At 38.3% G+C, this 18,837-nt stretch overlaps 1 protein-coding gene across 1 annotated transcript in view; it reads left to right on the top strand.

Moving 5' to 3' along the window:
* Positions 1–18,837, top strand: part of ATP8B4 (ATPase phospholipid transporting 8B4 (putative)) — a 160,095-nt gene that overhangs the window by 72,932 nt on the left and 68,326 nt on the right. The window contains exons 5-7 of the mRNA XM_081831858.1: positions 3,163–3,253; positions 12,201–12,359; positions 17,789–17,905. Of these exons, the coding sequence (XP_081687984.1) occupies positions 3,163–3,253; positions 12,201–12,359; positions 17,789–17,905 (367 nt within the window). The remainder of the gene's footprint in view (positions 1–3,162; positions 3,254–12,200; positions 12,360–17,788; positions 17,906–18,837) is intronic.

Below are 18,837 nucleotides of genomic sequence, written 5' to 3'. Positions count from 1 at the left end.
TTGAGGAGGGCACATTCTGCATGGAGCACTGGGTGTTATGCACAAACAATGAATCATGGAACACTTCATCTGAAACTAATGATGTAATGTATGGGGATTAACATAAGAATAAAAAAAAAAAAAGAAATAGACCACTTCATCAAAAAACAAACTACCACAACTAACTCAATATGAAATAGACAATTTGAATAGCCCTGTAACTATTAAGGAAATTGAATTCAAATGTAAAATATAAAACTATAAAAGTTTTAGGGAAAAACATAGGAGAAAATCTTCAAGATCTAGGGCTAGTCGTAGAATTTTTAGACTTGACACAAAAAGCATAATTCATAAGAGGATAATTTGATAAACCAGACTTCTTCAAATTAAAGATATTGCTGTGCAAAAGACCCTATTGAAGAGAATGAAAAAATAAGCTACAGACTAGGAGAAAACATATGTAAACCATCTATCTGACAAAGGATTTTTTATTTTGAATATATGAAAAATGCTCAAAACTCAATAGTAAAAACACAATCCAATTAGAAAATTGCAAATGATATGAAGGGACATTTCACCAGAGATGACATGCAGATGGCAAATAAGCACATAAAAATTGTTCAACATCATTAGCTGTTAGGGACATTAAAATTCAAACCACGATGAGATGTCAGTACATACCTATGAGAATGGCTAAACTTAAAAATAGTGACAACTTCAAATGCTGGCAAGTAGGTAGAGAAACAGAATCCCTCACACATTGCTGATGGGAATGTAAAATACTACAATCACCCTGGAAAACAGTTTGGCAGTTTCTTAAAAAACTAAACACGCAATTACCAGACAACCCAGCAATTTCACTCATGGGCATTTATCCCACAGAAATGAAGACTTATGTTTACACAAAAAAACTTGTACACAGGTGCTTATGGCAGCTTTATGTGTGACATCCACAAATTAGAAACAACTTTTATGTCCTTTAACAGGTTGAACAAACTATGGTATATCCATATCATGGAACACTATTGAGCAATAAAAAAGAATGAACTATTGATATATACAACAACGTGGACGAATCTTCAGATAATTATGTTGAGTATAAAATCCAATCCCCAAAGGTCACATACTGTATGATTCTACTTATGTAACATTCTTGAAATGGCAAAATTATAGAAATGGACCACTGATCAGTGGTTACCAGGAGTTAAAGATGGGTTGGAGGAGGCAGGGAAGTGGGTATACTTACAAAGGGTAACCTAAGAAATCCTTGTGATGGAAATGTTCCCCATCTTGACTGTGTCAGTTTCAGTTGTGATATTGTGACATTGTAATATAGTTTTACAAATATTACCATGAGGGGGAACTGAGTAAAGGGTACACAGGATCTTTTGTATTATTTTTTATGCTGAAAATCATCTTGAAGTTTGAAGTCAAGATACTGAGGCATGCTAAGGAAGAGTATGGCATGACACAAGATATTTATCAGGAGTCTTGGCAATTTTTTTTTTAATCAGTAAGGCCTATGTGTGATTATTCTTTTTTTTTAAAGATTTTATTTATTTATTTATTAGAGAGCAAGCAAGAGAGAAACAGCATGAGGGGGGGAGGGTCAGAGGGAGAAGCGGGCTCCCCGCCGAGCTGGGAGCCCAATGCGGGGCTCGATCCCGGGACTCCGGGATCATGACCTGAGCCGAAGGCAGTCGCTCAACCGACTGAGCCACCCAGGCGCCCCTATGTGTGATTATTCTTCCCTTTTAGTTTCCACATCTGAATATGGAAGTGAAATATTGGAGAGAATCCTGAGGAAGTAACCTAAAATGATGATAAAACTTGCTGAATGACATGATGTGTAGAGCAGGGTTAAGGAATGAGGGCTGTCTGGCCTACCTGGGGTCACTGACTGTTTTAATTATTTGAAAAGTTTGTTTAAATGAATGGACACATTGGTCCTTTAGCCTCAACACCACTATCTCACTCTTGTCCATCAAGCCCAGCTCAATTTCTGCCTCAATTATGAAGTTCTTCTTGAGTATATCAACCCCTACGCATTTCTGCATCCTAGGAATTGATAAATCAGTGATCCATGAGATTACTTTTAAGCAAAGTAACTTCAATTATATATCCAACTGAGTTTCCTGCAGAAAGCTATTTCACCAAGGGGTATTCCTTGGATTGATTTCATGTTGTCTTCAACATTATTGTGAAACCCATTTACAGGAAGTTTGATTAAATGCCTTCTCAAGCACCTGCTTCTCAGTTCTCTAAATTAAGTATTTCATGGTTTGTCATGTACTTCCAAATGGTGATACTTGCTTTTTACCTACCACTTGTTTCCCTCAAGAGAACAGTAACCCTTGTGGGGCAGCACTGAATCTCATGGGTGACTATGGTATGTATTCAATCAATATTTGTTGACTGAATGAACTCACTGCTAAACACTTCCATAAAAGATAGAACTCTGACTGATGCTGTTAAGCTACAGTAGAAGAGAATTAGGTTGAACTCAGTGAGAAAACCCGCGTGACAAGCCCTTGTATGCAAGATGTGAGTAATGGCCATAGAATCATCACAACTGGTCATTTCATGAACACAGGGCCATCTGTCCAATGTATGTGTGGTTCTGCCTGGAAGAAGATGACCAGCTCACTGTGACCTGCTGAGTTACTATCTGGTTGTATGATCCCAGACTTACAGGATTTTTGGCTTGATTCTCCACGAGAAAGAAAGCTGTATTCCTTTTCCCATTTAAATTTCAGTGATTGTGAAATTAGCCATGACCATCTTTTGCAAGTAAAATTCCTATGTAGATAGTAGACTCCAGAGTGATACTGGCCTCGTTTATTTGGCAACTGTGTTCCCATTCCTAATATGTTTTGTAATTCATGCATGATGTCTGAGTAGGTTCGAATGAAATCCTATTTATTATATCCTCTGTTCTTTCAAATAACAAAGCAGATTACTGTGTTGTTATACAGATGTGCTGTGTGTGGAATGCCAACTCTTAGGAGCATGCAAAGCCCTGTCCACTTTACTGAGTCCCCTTGACTGAGAGGTGTGAATGACATTTGAAGGGAGTTTTTTGAATCTCTTGTGTTGGATTTTGCATGTGCTGCACCCACCTGATAACTTTATGTAAGATGCTGTTGGGCTGTTCCATATAAAAATTCACGTCATGTCAATTAATTTCACAGGGAAACGAACCTTAAAGTCCGCCATGCACTATCAGTTACCTCAGAACTTGGAGCAGACTTTAGTAGACTTGCAAAATTTGATGGTAAGTGTTTAAAACAGACAAAACCCTCAAAACCAAAAAGTAATATAAGTAATTATCTGAAATCCAATTCATGTTTCTTTTTATTTGGTGGAAGGACATAAAATTCTGCAGGCATCAAAGCCTGTAATCTCTTCTCAGGCTAGAGAGTAAAAATGTTTACCAAGGGGATAGTGGCTTTATAAATTCATTGTTCATTTCATCCTTGTTTCCTCTTCTGTAGATCTCATTTCCTCTAGTCCCACAATACCCTTTCCTTGCCTGACCTTGGCCTCCCTGGAGCCCTCTGCAGATTTGCTGAGCATGAACACAGGACACACTTGTATTTCTAGTGCTAGGTCTAACCATCCATCCATTCTCTGGCTCCATAGCAAAGACCAAATACTAAACTGCAAACTTTGCCAGGACAATAAAGCAGCCTCATGTATTTCTGTATCTGGCATAATGCCAGGCAGAATGTCTTAAAGGTAGTAGGTGTTCAGGAAGACCATTTGACTTAATCAGTCACTCTTTATTTTAGACCATGATTTCCTCATCACCATCTTCACACCACTCAACCCAGTCCCTTCTCCTCAGCATGGGGAACCATTTCTGCCTCTTCTGTTCCAGTTAGATCTCATTCTTTGCTGTTAAAGCTGTCACAGAGAAACAAAATCCATCAAGAGTCAAAGGAAAGAACCGTTAATGGTAGGACTGTAGGCACCATGACAGGCTTGGGAGAATCTTTGGGGTCTTCCTCCCATTGCTCAGTGATCTCTTGTTTTACACACTTGTATGTCTGGCCTTGAATATCAATATTTCCATATAGATTGGTTTTATTTATTAGTGAATCTTTGAGTTTGAGACTGTCATCCAAAATGTTTTCTTTTGAGTCCACTAAAGGAAAATGTGGTCAAGAGTCTTAGCATGATTCCATGAGTTAAAGCGCAGGCAAATTTATATTATAAAATTTCCCCAGTGCACAGCTTAGAGTTTATATTGCCTGTGCTTTGCATTCACTTACAAACTCTGTCTGGATTCTGTTAATATTTTAACCTCTCTTAAATGAGTGCTGTTATAATAACATGTTTATAGAACAAAATATTCCTCTAGTTTGGGATTTAAGTCAGGGGAATAGCCAGGAAACTTTGAATGGCCCAAGAAATATTTTGATTAGAGTAAAACAAATTACACATTTTCTACTAAGTAATTTTTTCAATGAAATTTTACTGTTACAAGAATCCAAGAAAAGTAAATTGTGTTCATGAATCAAAATACTTGCTTAAAATATTTCATAGAATATTTATGGAGTCCTAAAAGGGCAACCTAAATATAATTTCTCATTACTCATTTCTTTCTTGGCAGAATTGTACCTTTATTCCTCTATCGATCTATAAAGAAATAAAAATTCATTCTTTTTAGTTTTCTTTACCATAAGAAAGCAGAAATGATTGTTACAATCACCCAGTTCACTTTCTTTCTTAGATATTGGCACAGATAGCCTATACTGTGATTCAGTTCAGACAACCCTGAAATCTTAGTGGTGTAAACAGTAGAAGGTTATTTCTTGTTCATGTCACCTTCTGATGTTAGGTCAGGCAGCCTTCTCCATCTTAGATCCATGGTGCCTAGACCAATGGCCTCTAAGGTTACCACATTAAAGCAACGACTAGATGAAAGAGACATGCTGACTTTTAACTGCTTCTTCCTCTCACATTTCATTGGCCAGCATGAGCCACCTGGGCCTGGCCTAACTGCAAGGGAGGCTGGGAAATAACAAGTAGGGATATTTGTTGAGTGCTGACTGTCTTTACCGTACTCTCTAAGAACTCTGATCATAGGTCAATGCCAAGATAGGATATCAAGGGCCAGGCTGGATTAGGTTGATTTCTTACATGCAACTGCAGGAATGGAGCCAAGAAGCCTCCTTCTCAGAGTATGACTCCTCTTACTCTCAATCCCCTCTACCCTGTTCAGCCTTTTCTTTTTCTCATAGCACATACCACCATCTGGCATACTCTAAAACTTGCTTATTTTCTAAGTTTATTATTTATTGTCCATCTCTACTTGCTGCAATGTAAACTGCACAGGGATCTTTGTTTTGCTCACTGATATATAGCGAGTTCCTAGAACAATGCCTATTGCATAGTAGGTGCTCAAGAAATACTTGTTCAATGTGTGAATAAATGGTTGCAAATGCCAGAGATTAGGCGGCAGGATCAACATCAGGCCCCAGAAAGACAGGTAAGAGGGGCCTAAGGTAAAGGGATTGGGAATGGTGGGTGGAAGGATGGGGTGAGACAGAAGCTTCCTGATGGGAACTTGCAGGATAAAGCAAGAGTGCTGGGTCCCCTCCTCTTGGAGGGCAGGTGGCTGAGAGAGGGATCATCTGGTGTGGTGGTTTTATAATGTCGTTACTTCAGAATCCTTTTTTAAACAAAATTTAACACAGAAGCGCAAAATTTAAGCCAATACAAGTGGTGCTGCTCAGGCTGAGGCAAGAAAACATTTCCTCACCTAAAACAGTTCCTTTCTCACAGATGGGAGTATCCTGAAAGCTTAAGAAACTTGCTTATATATAAAAATAGTCTTTTTAACTACCTCATACAATTTATTTTTAAAGTGTGTTAATTATTACTGGATGTAGCTTCAATTTGCTTCACAGAGCATAGGTAACTCAACAAATTTCTAACATATAATCGTTTTCTCAAAGGCAACACAGACTTCTCTTTTTTTTTTTTTTTTTAAATCATTTATACTTAAACTGTGGTCACTTCTCAGAAAACCTGTAATGCCAGTTTCATAAGGCTGGTACATTTCTGGGCTAAGAACCAGATTTTTGCTGAATTTACTCTTTCATTCTTGAATTTTGGGTTGAATTTTAATCTATATTAAAGTTTAAGGCAATGTGGTATTTTACAGGTTTAACTTTATTAAAATATAATTTCCTGTTTCCAAGAAAGCATCTTGGAATAAATAGAGGGATTAAGGGGAAATCAATTATATACAATATACAAATTAGATTTTCCCTGTTAGCAGCCAAATTTAAAGCCCAGGAGGGTGATGCAAGATGTGGTGTGGAAAGTCTTTAAAGAGGTGGGACAGTTAGTAAACTAAATCCTTCCCATGAATGGTCTTGTTTTTAAGCCCTAGTTTAGACATGTTCATTTCAGTGTCTCCCTGACTCTCTGACACACACAATCACACATTATACACTATATGCACACATTTCTCTACCCATTTCACCATTTCCCCCCTATCTTTCCTCCCTTTTGGCATTCCTTCTTACTGTTTTCATCTTCCTCTTCCCCTCTTTGTCAGCTTACTTATGTTAGCTCTGTACATGCATTGTCTCGTTTTCTGTAGTTCTTCATCTTTTCTCTTTCCATCACTCTGTCCATATTAATTAGCTTATAAACTCTATTTATTAAGCATCTCCTAGGGACAAGATACAGTACAAAGTATGTAGGATTATAAAATATCTCTATATGTATTATCTGGTTTCTTTTGATCCTTTTCCTCCCCCTCTTTTTTTTTTTTTTTTTTTTTTGTCTTCTCTGTCCACCTTTGTCATAATGGGTATCAGTAGATTTTAGGTTTTCCTCTGGTGACTAGAAAAAAACTTCCTTGAGTCATGGGAATTAAAACCACATACTGCATCCTTTAGTTTAAACTAAAAGCATGATATCAACATTGTGTACATTTGGAAATGCCCTGACTAGCTGTGGCATGGTCTAATAGATGAGACAGACATGTGAGGCACACCCTTTCCCGTGCTCTGTCTGGGCTAAGTATATCTTTTAGCTTGTGACTTCTGGGCAAATCTGGGTATGATATTATTTTTGCTTCTAGTTACCATGTGGTTTTTCTTCTGAGACTTGGCCAAATACTTTCTCTAGCACCAAACTACAGTTTTTTGTCCTTTAGTCATAAGTGCACATCTTCCAAGTATTTGAAGACCTCAGTTTCCCACTGCTATTCATAGAGAAGTCCCCACTGAGGACACCAAGGCTCAAAACTGAGATGGCTAGGGCCTTAGGATATCTCTTGCAAGTCTCCCTGTCTTCCCACTTTTGCACCCAAACCCAAGGACAGTGTCTTGCTAGTGACCTCCTTAGGGCTTTCATTCATTCTTTCCTTTCATTCATTCTTTCAGTCATCTGTTCATTTACTCAGTAAATGTATATTTAACACAATGATAAGGGATTTGCTAAGCCTGCAGATACAGTGGTTAATAAGTCAGACCCAGGCCTTGCTTTCATAGAGCTTATAGCCCAGCAGAGAAGACAGACTTGAATAAGTGCTCATTCCCAAAGAAGCCTTTAATTAGGTAAAGGTCCTGAAGTTCTCGGGCCTTCAACATAATACTGACACCAGGCACTGTGCTAAGTAACTGCACACATTATCTTATGAAATCCTTATAGCCCTGTGATGAAGAGATTATTATTGCTTCCAATTTATGGGCAAGGAATCTGAGACTCAGATAAGTTGAAAGCTTTTTCCAGTGTCATATGGTTACTAAGTGGAGGAGCCAGAATACGAACCCAAGACTGCTGGCAAAGCCTATTCTATGGGAGGCCACAAGAGGCTGTAAACTACAAGAAGAAAGGCAGCATCGGAGAGGGAGAGGATTATCATGACAACTTAGCTCCTAATCAGGAGAAGAAATAAATTTTAAGAATACTCTAAACCTAAAGGTACAAAATTAATTACCAGAGATCAAGTCCATCCAGGAATCCAATGATATCATCATATTTTTAAAAAGCAGCAATGTTCTCAGTGACCTTGAATGTCAGGATCCCTGACAAGAGTTTAAAGAAGAGTTGGCCAAACAGAGAGAACAGTACATGCAAGGTAGTTTTGAGTTTTGATGGGTAAATCTAGTTATTTAAAAAATTGTCACATAAATATTTTCATACATTGAAAACATCAGAAAATAATTGATATATTTATTGTCTATTAAATTTTGTAAGAAAAAACTTAGAAAATAGAGTGGGCCTCGATTTTTCATGTTAAAGTCTTTTGGGAATTGAAAAGCTTTTTATAAATAAGTAACTGGAGATAGCCATCAATTATACATTTGTAAACTGGACATTTTTATGCCTTGGGGAAAGCCCTAGATGTAAATTGTCCAAATGTGTTTAAGAATCTGTTGCATATTGTTACTGACTGGATTAGGATCTGTTTTTTTGCAACTTATGACAAGTTTACATAGTTTGTATGACTCTTAATACTGAGTTCTCAACCAGGGAAGGGTTGACGCTTTATTTCAGGAATCTTTGTGTATTTTGTGGTCCTTTCTAAAGAATAGCATGTGTGTAATTCAAACACACAAAAACAAGCATCTCTTTTTGTTTAAAAAAAAAAAAAAGGCTTGATTAGCATCTTAGGACTTTTTACTTACTGGATAATTTCCTGTTCACCTGGACAGAAGCACAGCCCAACCAATAACTTTCCTCTTTACTGCTGGTATTTATATGGCCATTATGATAGCAATGATGGGTGGCTGAGGCTTGAAGTTTGAAGAATGAAGAGGCTATAGAAAATAGGAAGATGACACTCTTCTTTCTAAGAAAAAAAATATATTTATCACATCATTGGAGCAACAATAGTGGACAGTCTTCTAAACTCAGAGAAACTCTTGGCTGGAGAAACTCCCGAATGGCCATGATGATGTCTTATTCGGTAGATAATTTGTCTTGTTGAAGAGTTGCAGTGCAGATAATCAAGAAATATGCTAGTAATAATATACAGAAGGAAATAAAGTCAGCTTCTCTGGAAAATCTTGGAGTATTGGGTACTGAGTTCCATTTTCATGATAAACTATAGATTTCCACTTTGACATAAATGCTTTAGTTCAAGAAGGTTACTAGGTTGGTAATTAACCAGCAACCCAGAGGACTCAGTTTAGAGTGCAGAGGGAGGTTGAGAATGATATCTTGTGGATTTTGTTTAGGATGGACCTAGAACATTTCTGTGTGATTGTGAACTGGGTGAGTTGCTATCTGCTTTCGTGTCTGTTCTCCTCAGAGGGGCAAACAAGTAAAACTAGCTAGTTTGGTTATATTTCTATTTCATTATTGACATGATTTTTTCCCAGTTGTTTTATTGCCCATTAACGATTATTAGAGCACAAAGTCATGTTTTCAGTGAACAACTATCTGAGAGAAAATGCTATTTTTCCTAAACTATCTTCTCATCCATTGTCAAACTGACTGTTTACTGCCTCTAACTCTTCTCTGATACTGTTAGCAAAAGGTGAAAGGGTCCTAAGTTTTTCCCTACTCCTTATTATGCTTTATGGCTAGGGTATATATTTGGTTGCTTCTAATGTGCTTTAAGGTTCCCACTTTTGTCCCCAGATCTATTTGTATCTCTTTAGAGTTAGGCCAACCTAAGCCCCCCACGGTGGCTAGGCTATTAGGTCTTCCAATCCTCTTTATCATAATTACCATGGAAATATAACCACTTCTTTCATTCATCTTAGATCTACTATCTCATTTCCCAACCTCTCTTTTGAAGCCATATGATTTTTTCCCCCTATTTCTCCAACAAATATTTATTGTGTAGGCAGTATGGTAAGTTATGGGGATACAGAAATGAATACAGTGCTCCCTCCAGAGGAAACTAGTCACCCTTTTTTGGAAAAGGGAAGAAAAGAAGTTTGGAAGTATTTGATGCTAACAAGGCTAAGAAAGGGGAAGCTGAGCACTTTTGAAGACAAAAAGATGTAGTTTGGATTTGTTCCCCCCCGCACCCCATTTTGTTTTGACCAGGCTCTGTATTTAGTACTTAAATCAGTGAGACCACACTCTTTGAGAAAGGCTGAATTGGGGCTTGGCCTTCAAGAGCTTAGGCAGAACCCCTCGGCCTTACTGCCTGTTCCTGTCTAGAACCACACCCTTGGTGTCAGGCCAGAAGTAGATGAGCCTTGAGGCTAGGGAGGAGTGAGCCAACATGTTCAAGGCTGTATTTGTCTCCATGTCAGTCGCTCCTTGCGACAATAAAAATGACCAAATGAGCCTGTTTTTTATATTCCTTTTGGCAGGGACTGTGTATCGTGTTGTTTTTTGCAGAAAACACATTTTTATTTATTTATTTATTTTTTGGTGGCCAACTTTGAAGACTTGAGAAGTTGAGTCTTGGGTCAGAAACTGGAGTAAGTTTTAAGGATTGCTATCACCCGATATTTTTTGTAGGTTTTGCTGGGGCTACTCAATTCAAGCTTCTACAGAATTTAGGAATGAAAATTATTGGTCAAGAAGAAAAAGATAATGAATTCTTAGAATTTAGAAAAAAAATCCCCTCTTCCGCAGCCTAATTGTCCAAACAACTTGGGCCAACTAAAATCAGTCTCAATTTACTTTTTAATATTAGTGATAGGCCATAATGGGAGCAACCAGAATTTAACCACATCCTTTTGTATAAAAAACGACATTGTACAGGTTATCTAGCCTTGCCCACATCCTCTTGCCAACACTCTCCTTTAGTGTTGGATGTCTAGGAAGCTGCCAGTGAATGTTGTTGAGTTGGGGCTGTTTAGGTAGCAATTTTGTTATAACTGGGGAAAGGAAAATGGAGTTTGGAAAACGTAGTCCTGAGGGCCTGAGTCCTTCACTCCTTTCTGGTTTTTGTTTTTGTGTTTTTCATGCAAGATCCAATGTTAGTGGTCTGGTTAGTCAGGAGTGATCAGGCCATATGAAAACTGGCTACTGTCACCTCTAAGAGCTTTAAAAGGAAAAGATATCACTGTTAGGAAGGAGGGGTGTCCGTGTAAACCTCTAAGTTCAGGTGCTCAGTGAGTAGTGTGACAGAGTACTACAGAGGTTCTCTTGGCTGGACTGGCCTCCTTTCTCTTCAGTCGGTGAAGACTTCCTTTGTAATTTTTCAAATGCCACTTTGTATGTTCCAACCTACCCTCTTGGCTTTGATTCAATCTGTATATTTTTATTGTTCTTGCAAGGTGCTAATCTCACCCCTGAGTTGGATTTGAGCCTTTTTGGATCTATCCACTGCCTTCCTTTTTCATTCCTTCCCCTTTTCCTTCATCTCTCCCTCTGTCTTTCAAGTCTCGGTACTCATTTCTTATAAAAGTTTAACCCCAACCATTTGTAATGCATTTAATCTAATAGTTTTATGTTGTGACAGGGTCCCTGCAAAATTATTTCTGGTTTCTCTTTCTGTCAAAAGAACCCCCACTCTGGAAGTGTATTTTCTTATTGAAATAATGGAACGAATTGACTTATTGATTTGGAATGGGCACACCCTTGGTTTGGAATGGACCTGGAATTAAAAAAACTAGAAACGTCTTCTGGCCAGGTTGGGACAAGTTATATGGTAGCTTTGAGGGTCCCCAGAACTCTGCATCTAATCAAGATAAGAAGCATAGAACAGCTGAAAGGAATCACATGCATTCTCAGGCACATGTGGCAAACAAGGCCCAGGTTTCTTGGGGGTGGGACATCATAGGATCCCCCTGAAATTCTGATGATGAGCCTAGAAGACCTGATTAACTTTGATTGTGAAGCTGGAAGCATGGCATCTTAACCTGTGTGAAAGTTCACAGTAAGTAAAAAGAGACAGAGGAAAAAAAAGCTTTCGGGGCAGTCCCTGCTTTATATTTTCAGAAATCATTGTTGCAAACTAGAAGTAGAAGGGAGTGATTTTTATTTAGGGGAAAAAAATTTCATGGCTCTCAAGGTTTCTATTCTTTCTTGGAAAGTGCAGAAAGCTGTGTTTAAAACACTTGATAGATTTCCATTTTTGTACCCCCTCCCCCACCACTGCACCGCCACCACCAAGCTTATTTTTCCTAGCACAGTCTTGTATACATAGCACTGCACTGTCTAAAAGACAAGGAACAAAATATCTTGTGTATTAGAAGGAGGGCGGTAACACAGTACGATGGATTGCTAAAGAGAGTTTGAGGTGAGTCATAAACAGGTTTTCGTTTTTGTTTTTTATTTTACAGGGATTGTGGTCTGTGAGGTGCCTAACAACAAATTAGATAAATTCACAGGAGTTCTCTCCTGGAAGGACAGCAAGCACTGCCTCAACAATGAGAATATAATCCTGAGGGGCTGCATCCTGAGAAACACCAACTGGTGTTTTGGAATGGTTATTTTTGCAGGTACAGCTGACTGCCCCAGGTCGGTTGTGGGGAACCTGTCTTGAGGTGTGCATGGGCAGTCTGCACCTCTTCAGGTTGGATGAGGAAGGTGCTTTTGTTCTACAAAAGATACTGCTCCGGGTTGACTGCAGAGGGTTAGTCTGGGAGGGGCTCCCCTGTGTGAGGAACCACTGGCATCGTGAACTCATTCTTAAGGGGTGCTTGGGCTTTAATTGCTCAGTGGGTGCTAGATACTGTTTAATTTCTCTTTCTTTAACTTCATCTCAATCATTCCCATCATTGTATATATTAATCCACCTGCCTTTAAAGTGGAGGAAGAGTGTGAAACAAGTCCCCCCCCCCAACCCTACTCTGCTGTTAATTTTGTAGTTTGCAAGGTCAAGCAATCCTTTTGGAAGAACTTTCTTGGAGATCCTGCAATCATTTCTGCTTATACTTTGTAGCTTCTACCATTTGTCAGCAGGACAGTGGGGCCTGGAAAGACTGTGCATGACAGAGGTGGGGGCGGGAGGCAGGGAGGGAAGGAAAGTGCCTCTTACTCTTCCTACTGGCCACTTTTCCTGTCTTGACTTTATCTCTACAGGCCCAAGGTGGCATTCTCCTGCTAAGGAAGCTTACAGTAGCCCCATTACATAAAGCCATTCAAATTGTACTCATGGCTTCCATTGCCAGCCCTTGATTTTTAAAAATCCTGTTTATTATGACATCAAATTAAGATGTGTTTTTGGGTCCATTGACTATATGTGCAATCAAAATTGGAGTGTTTTTCCTCACTGACTTCCCTCAACAACAACAAATGTTTATTTAAGACTCCAAAGTGTTCCAAACCTAGAAAAGTCTCCCAATTCTTCCTAAATACTCTCAGCTGTGGGCGTTAGCAAGGCTCTTGCTGCTTGGGGTATTGCCATTGTAAGGACTTGAGAAATCCCTGGAAGTATGGCAGTATATGGGCTTTTATCTGGGGACAAATCTGCTTTCATAATTTGCTCATCAGATGCTTTTATTTGTTGGGTAAATGAAACTGTGATCACATATTTTCTTATTTGCATCTTTCTTGCATTAAGGAAAAGAGCTAGACTTACATATTACCCTCCCTTTATCTTCCCACATAGCGAGAGGGAGACTTCTTGAAGGTTCTTTAGTGAGAAGGGCCCTCCTGGTTTGCTCCCTGTCATCACAGAAGTTGGGGGACTTCATCCCAGGGATGGGCTATAGCCCAACGTTGTGTTTGCATTTTTGTGAACTTGTTTGGAATGACTAATTCAGGACTATGGTTCAATTACAGCATGTAATGCTAGGACAGCTGTGTGAGCCACTCAGGGGCCAAGTTTTTCTTCATAAATTTTGCTCTGGGAAAATGCGCCTACATGGAAGGAAGTGGGGTGGTAAATTGAACAGGTCTCCCCCCAAGAAGTATAAGACAAAGCTCGCAGAATTAGAATTGGACAGAGCTGGGTTCAGATTTGTTTACCAGCTGTAGGATGTTAAGCCGCGGTTACTTAAACTTCCCAAGCTTTAGTTTCTTCTGTAACATGCGGGTAATGAGTACATTAGAGAGTCACTCTAAGGGCTCAGGGAGACAATGCATATGGCAGAGGATGCTTGACAAATATTACTCTCCTTCCTTCCCTGCTTCTTCCAACCAGCATCAATTCTGACTGCACTGCCTGCCCCATAGACTGAGGATTGGTCTGATGTAATGCTCTTTGGATCTTGGTAGGCGGGAGTGGGGCAATATCCTCTTCTTTTTGTGCTATGGGTTAGATCTTCTTCATGAGGCAGATATTTGTAAAGCAGAGAATGCCTGCATTGGCTTTAGTCTGGGCATGAATGTTAATAGAAAGCTTAGCTATATAGTGACAGGTGGAGGAATGGTTGGTTTGGTCAATGTCAGATTTGAACAGATGTGTGTCTTAGAACCCCCAAGTCTTAAATCTAATTTGGGGAATTAGTTCCAGGTGAACCCTTAGATCTTATGAAAGTTATCCAAATGAATTATTAACTATTCTTTCTATATGACTCTGGTTATAACTATCACTAAGGATTGTGTAAGGAATATAGTTGACACAGACGTGGTTTACTTTACAAATCTATAATTTCTGAGGCTCTAATATACATTAACAGCTAGGCCATGCCTCCCTGGTAATAACTTTTCTTTCGCTCAAGAGCTGGAAATCTTGTTTCTGAGTGGAGGAGTCTTGTTCATTTAAGGAATCCATTTAAGGAATCCAGCACCATTTTGGTACACAGTAGATTTTTTTCCTGGATGTCTTCCATTTGCCCCTGCAGATCTACTGTCACATTTTTCCACTCTTCTTTCTGCCTTGGGAGGCTGATTTGTATGGTTTACACTAATAGGTTTCCTTGAATTTTGGCTTCGAATTAGGCTCTGTCATTGGGGATCCATGGAAAGAGATCAAAGGGAGAAAGAAGATTGAGGTCAAGGTATTTATTCCCCCAGACTTCCTCCCTAAGTAGTCACTTCAGGCTGGCTGTGTCCCTCAACCTAAAGTCACTCTTTCTTAAAGACTGCAAACTCTATACTGTCCTTTAGGGTCCAGTAACCACTCCCTTCTAGCTTAGATAGAGAAACATCCTGATTGCTTCTAAGTCTTTGGTTACTGCATGAACCTTTTGCTTCCACTACACCCCACCCACACTTTTGTAAAGAGTCACTTTAGAAAAAAAAATTTCTTAAAAAAAAAAAAAAAAAAAGAAAAAAAAATTTCTTTTTCTCCACTTATCCTTGTTCAGTGCATCATCTATTTCCTGTTTGGAATCTGAATGAGTCAGTCTTAAATACACATTGATTGAATGAGTCAGTGAATTAATGAGCTAATGGAGTATTTCATATAGTTTTAAAAACAGTGGTGAAGAGCAAAGAGCTTCCAAGTTAGATACGTCTGGGTTTGAATTCTGGTTCTGATACTTACTAGACAAGAAATCTCAGGCAAGTTACTTAAATACTTTAAGCTTGTTTCATTATTAGTGAATTAAAGGTAATAATACCTAATTAATTGGATTGTTTTATTTTTTTTGTCCAATTGTTTGTTTTATTATGTTATGTTAGTTACCATACATTACATCATTAGTTTTGGTGTAGTGTTCCATGATTAATTGTTTGCGTATAACACCCAGTGCTCCATGCAATACGTGCCCTCCTTAATACCCATTGTTTTAAGCATTAACTGAGATAATAGATGAAAAGCACATATGCACATCACCTGAAACATAGCAGGTACTTAATAAATTCATCAAACGGTTATTTAGAGTGCCTACTATGTGGCAGGCACTATACTTCTTATTTCCGATTAAGAATGTGAGCAAAGACAAATGCAGCCCATTCACCCATGTGGTTCTGACTCTGGTAGGAGTAAGAGAACTTAATCTCAGATAATTGTCATAATGAATCTAAAACCTCAAACTGAGATAAGTGCTCTGAAAAAAAAAGAACATGGACTCACAAGAGTATATAATGGAGGAATATGAAGAGAAAGAGCAAGTTACTTAAAAGTCACATTGTGGACAAAGGCCCTGTGGCAGGACTGAGAATGGTGAGGTAAAAAAAACTTAAGAAGGCCAGTGTGGAATATGGAGAACATGGAGGATATAGATAGACATGTGACTGGAGATGTGGATAGGATCTGGACCATACAGAACCTTGTGGTCTGTATCTAGAACTTTGGTCTTTATCCTAAGAGCATTGGGAAACCATTGTAAAGTTTTCCAAACAGATGGTGTGTGTGTGTGTGTGTGTGTGTGTGTGTGTGTGTGAGAGAGAGAGAGAGAGAGAGAAATCTGAAAACTCATTAGAGAGGGGTGAGCATCATGGAAGACAAAGAAGGAGTTAACAAAGAGGTAGGAGGAAAAGCAGGAGAACATTGTAATACAGAAGCTAAGGGAAGAGTGTGTTTCAAAAGGATGGAATAGTCAAAGTGTCAACGGCTGCTGATAGGTCAAAGAAAGCATAGAGGGTATTGATGATGACACTAGATCTGAAACTAGGTTGAGTAATGAGTAGGAGCTGAGAAAACAGAGGCTGCTGAGTGCAGAAATTCTTTCAAGATCTGTGTGGAAGAGTAGAAGATATGAGTGGAAGAAGAGATGTGTGAATCAGCATCTGTAGATATATTTAGATAAATATTTAAAAACCCCTTAGGTGTATTCTCTGCTGCTCTGTGTGTGTATGTATGCCTAAGAAATGTAAAATTTTAGCACAAAACTGGGGTCTGTCAGTTTTTCAGCTTTTGCTAATCACAAACTTTATTTGCTCTTTGTGATCTTTACTATACAAGAAATGCTTCCCACCCTCAGTGTCCATATGATTTTAATAAACAATTCCAAGAAAATGTGGGTGGTCTCATTTACACAGCAGTAGTTGGGAATAGGACAGTGGGGTACAGTTTCCAACTTCAGACTGAATTTTATGAGACCCCAATCTTTGCTTCCATTTATACTTTAAGTAAATGAAAGTCTTCTAAGGATGTGCTCATTCTTCCCTGACTTTTAGGATGGCATAAAATTTTATGTGTGCCTCTCTCCTTTAATTCTTTCAATTCCCCTCTCTCCTATATTAAATGGCCAAATGGATTGATGATGTAATGGGAAGATGATGTGGAGAGGAGCGCTAGAGGAATTAGATATAATTAATGCTTAATTGCTTCCATTTAGCATCTTCCGTGTCTACACGGAATTTCCTTAGCAATATATTTTAATATTCTCTTTTGTTCATCATCTAGTTATGTACCTCTAAGGCAGTGAATAATAATTCTTAGAATTACTTGAACAAGGGACTTGGTAAATATGAGAGAATGTATTTACCTGAAATAAAGCTAATATAAGATTCAATACCTGCCCTTACAAAAAGTGTATATTATGTGCACAATGTGCAATACACAATAAAGATTCAGCTTACTTGCTGATGTCTTGTTTGCATTTATTCTAGTTTCTCCATAAAGGCACCATAGATCTTTTTGGGAAACAGATCCAGAATTTGATTTCTGATTTTAACTTTCCATTTTTGATCTCAGTGTTCTGAATTGTGTTTATTACTGCATTCTTTTTAACATGTCAAATTATTCCTCACTTGGATTGACCTTGTTACCTTTCACTCCTTCAACTCCAAGCACATCCATATGCAGCCTTTTGAAAAATAGCATTTCTCAAACTGATTTTCAGCCACAGGTCTGTCTGGATTTGTCCTATTCTAAGGAGACTAATTCTCTTGCAGTCTCTAGGGTTGTTATTAAGCTACCAGTTGAGAATTGTATACAACTTAAAAATGACCCCTGTTCTTAATAAAAGTTAAATTATTTTGAAAAACATACTGTTCTCCTTTCAGGAACATTTGACATGGTAAGAAATAATAATAATGATAGTAATACATTATCAAATCATTTTAAGGTTGCTATTTAATTTTATTTTGGCAGGTCCTGACACTAAATTAATGCAGAACAGTGGTAAGACAAAGTTTAAGAGGACAAGCATTGATAGGCTGATGAATACTCTAGTACTATGGGTAAGATACTATAACAAAATTAGGCAAAGTTGCTAATCATTGTTATCTTCGTATATTTCTTATATTTTGCTGGGAATTCTTTCAGAAATTTTTATTCTCTTTGTGGAATTTGTATTTGGGGCTTTTGCATCTGGGACCCAGTTATATTGCCCTCTACTTTCTAGATTATGATTTCTCAACCATTGGTACAGTTCCTCATGAGAGGTAAGATAGTGCTTCTGGAGGCTGTCATGGTCTTGCAAGTTCTCCATATTTCAAGTATTCATTTTTGAAAAAGAAAACATAATTTTTAAGGTAGTTTGGTCCCTTTGTTGTCTTACCTTTGCTCATGTCCTCTTGACATAGCTTATGGATGGAGCTGGCTTCATGGGCGTGTGACCTGTGCAATTATACAGGTTCCCCACTCAGAAGGGCCTCATACTTGGCTTATTGATCTGCTGTTGCCATGTAGAAATTATCAGTAATTTTTAAACAAGGGGTCCTGTATTTTCATTTTGCACTGGGCTCTACAAATTGTGTAGCTGGTTCTGCTTATGAATCTTCTAAGGCCCAGGTCACAGTTCTCCTTTGCAAAAGCTTCTGAACCTCCTTAGCATGGGATTCTTTCCTCTGAATTTTTGTTCTCTTCTGCATTTTTTGAAATGTTTTTTTCTACCATCCATTTACCAAAAACAGTTGAGTATTCCTTGCATGCTACCCTTTTGTCAGTTAATCTTGTGCTTCCTCATGCTGTGCATCTGATTGTTATCTGACTTTTTGTGTAATATTGCTTTGCTTCCTTATGTTGGAATTAAGTTGGAAGACATTGATTTTAAATATGAGGACAGTGACCTTGAACCAAGCCCTGCCCCCATCACAGACTCATAAGCAATTATAAAGAATCTGAGCTCAATATATATTTGCATAACTGATATGTGATAGTGGGATTCTGAATAAAGAAAGAAGTGGACTCTTTTTTTT

The sequence above is a fragment of the Leptonychotes weddellii genome, chromosome 9, assembly GCF_054177405.1.
Source record: "Leptonychotes weddellii isolate Sample4059 chromosome 9, ASM5417740v2, whole genome shotgun sequence".
Classification (NCBI taxonomy): Eukaryota; Metazoa; Chordata; class Mammalia; order Carnivora; family Phocidae; genus Leptonychotes; species Leptonychotes weddellii.
Note: the sequence above shows the minus strand (reverse complement) of the source record. Positions and strands in the feature narration are given on the sequence as shown.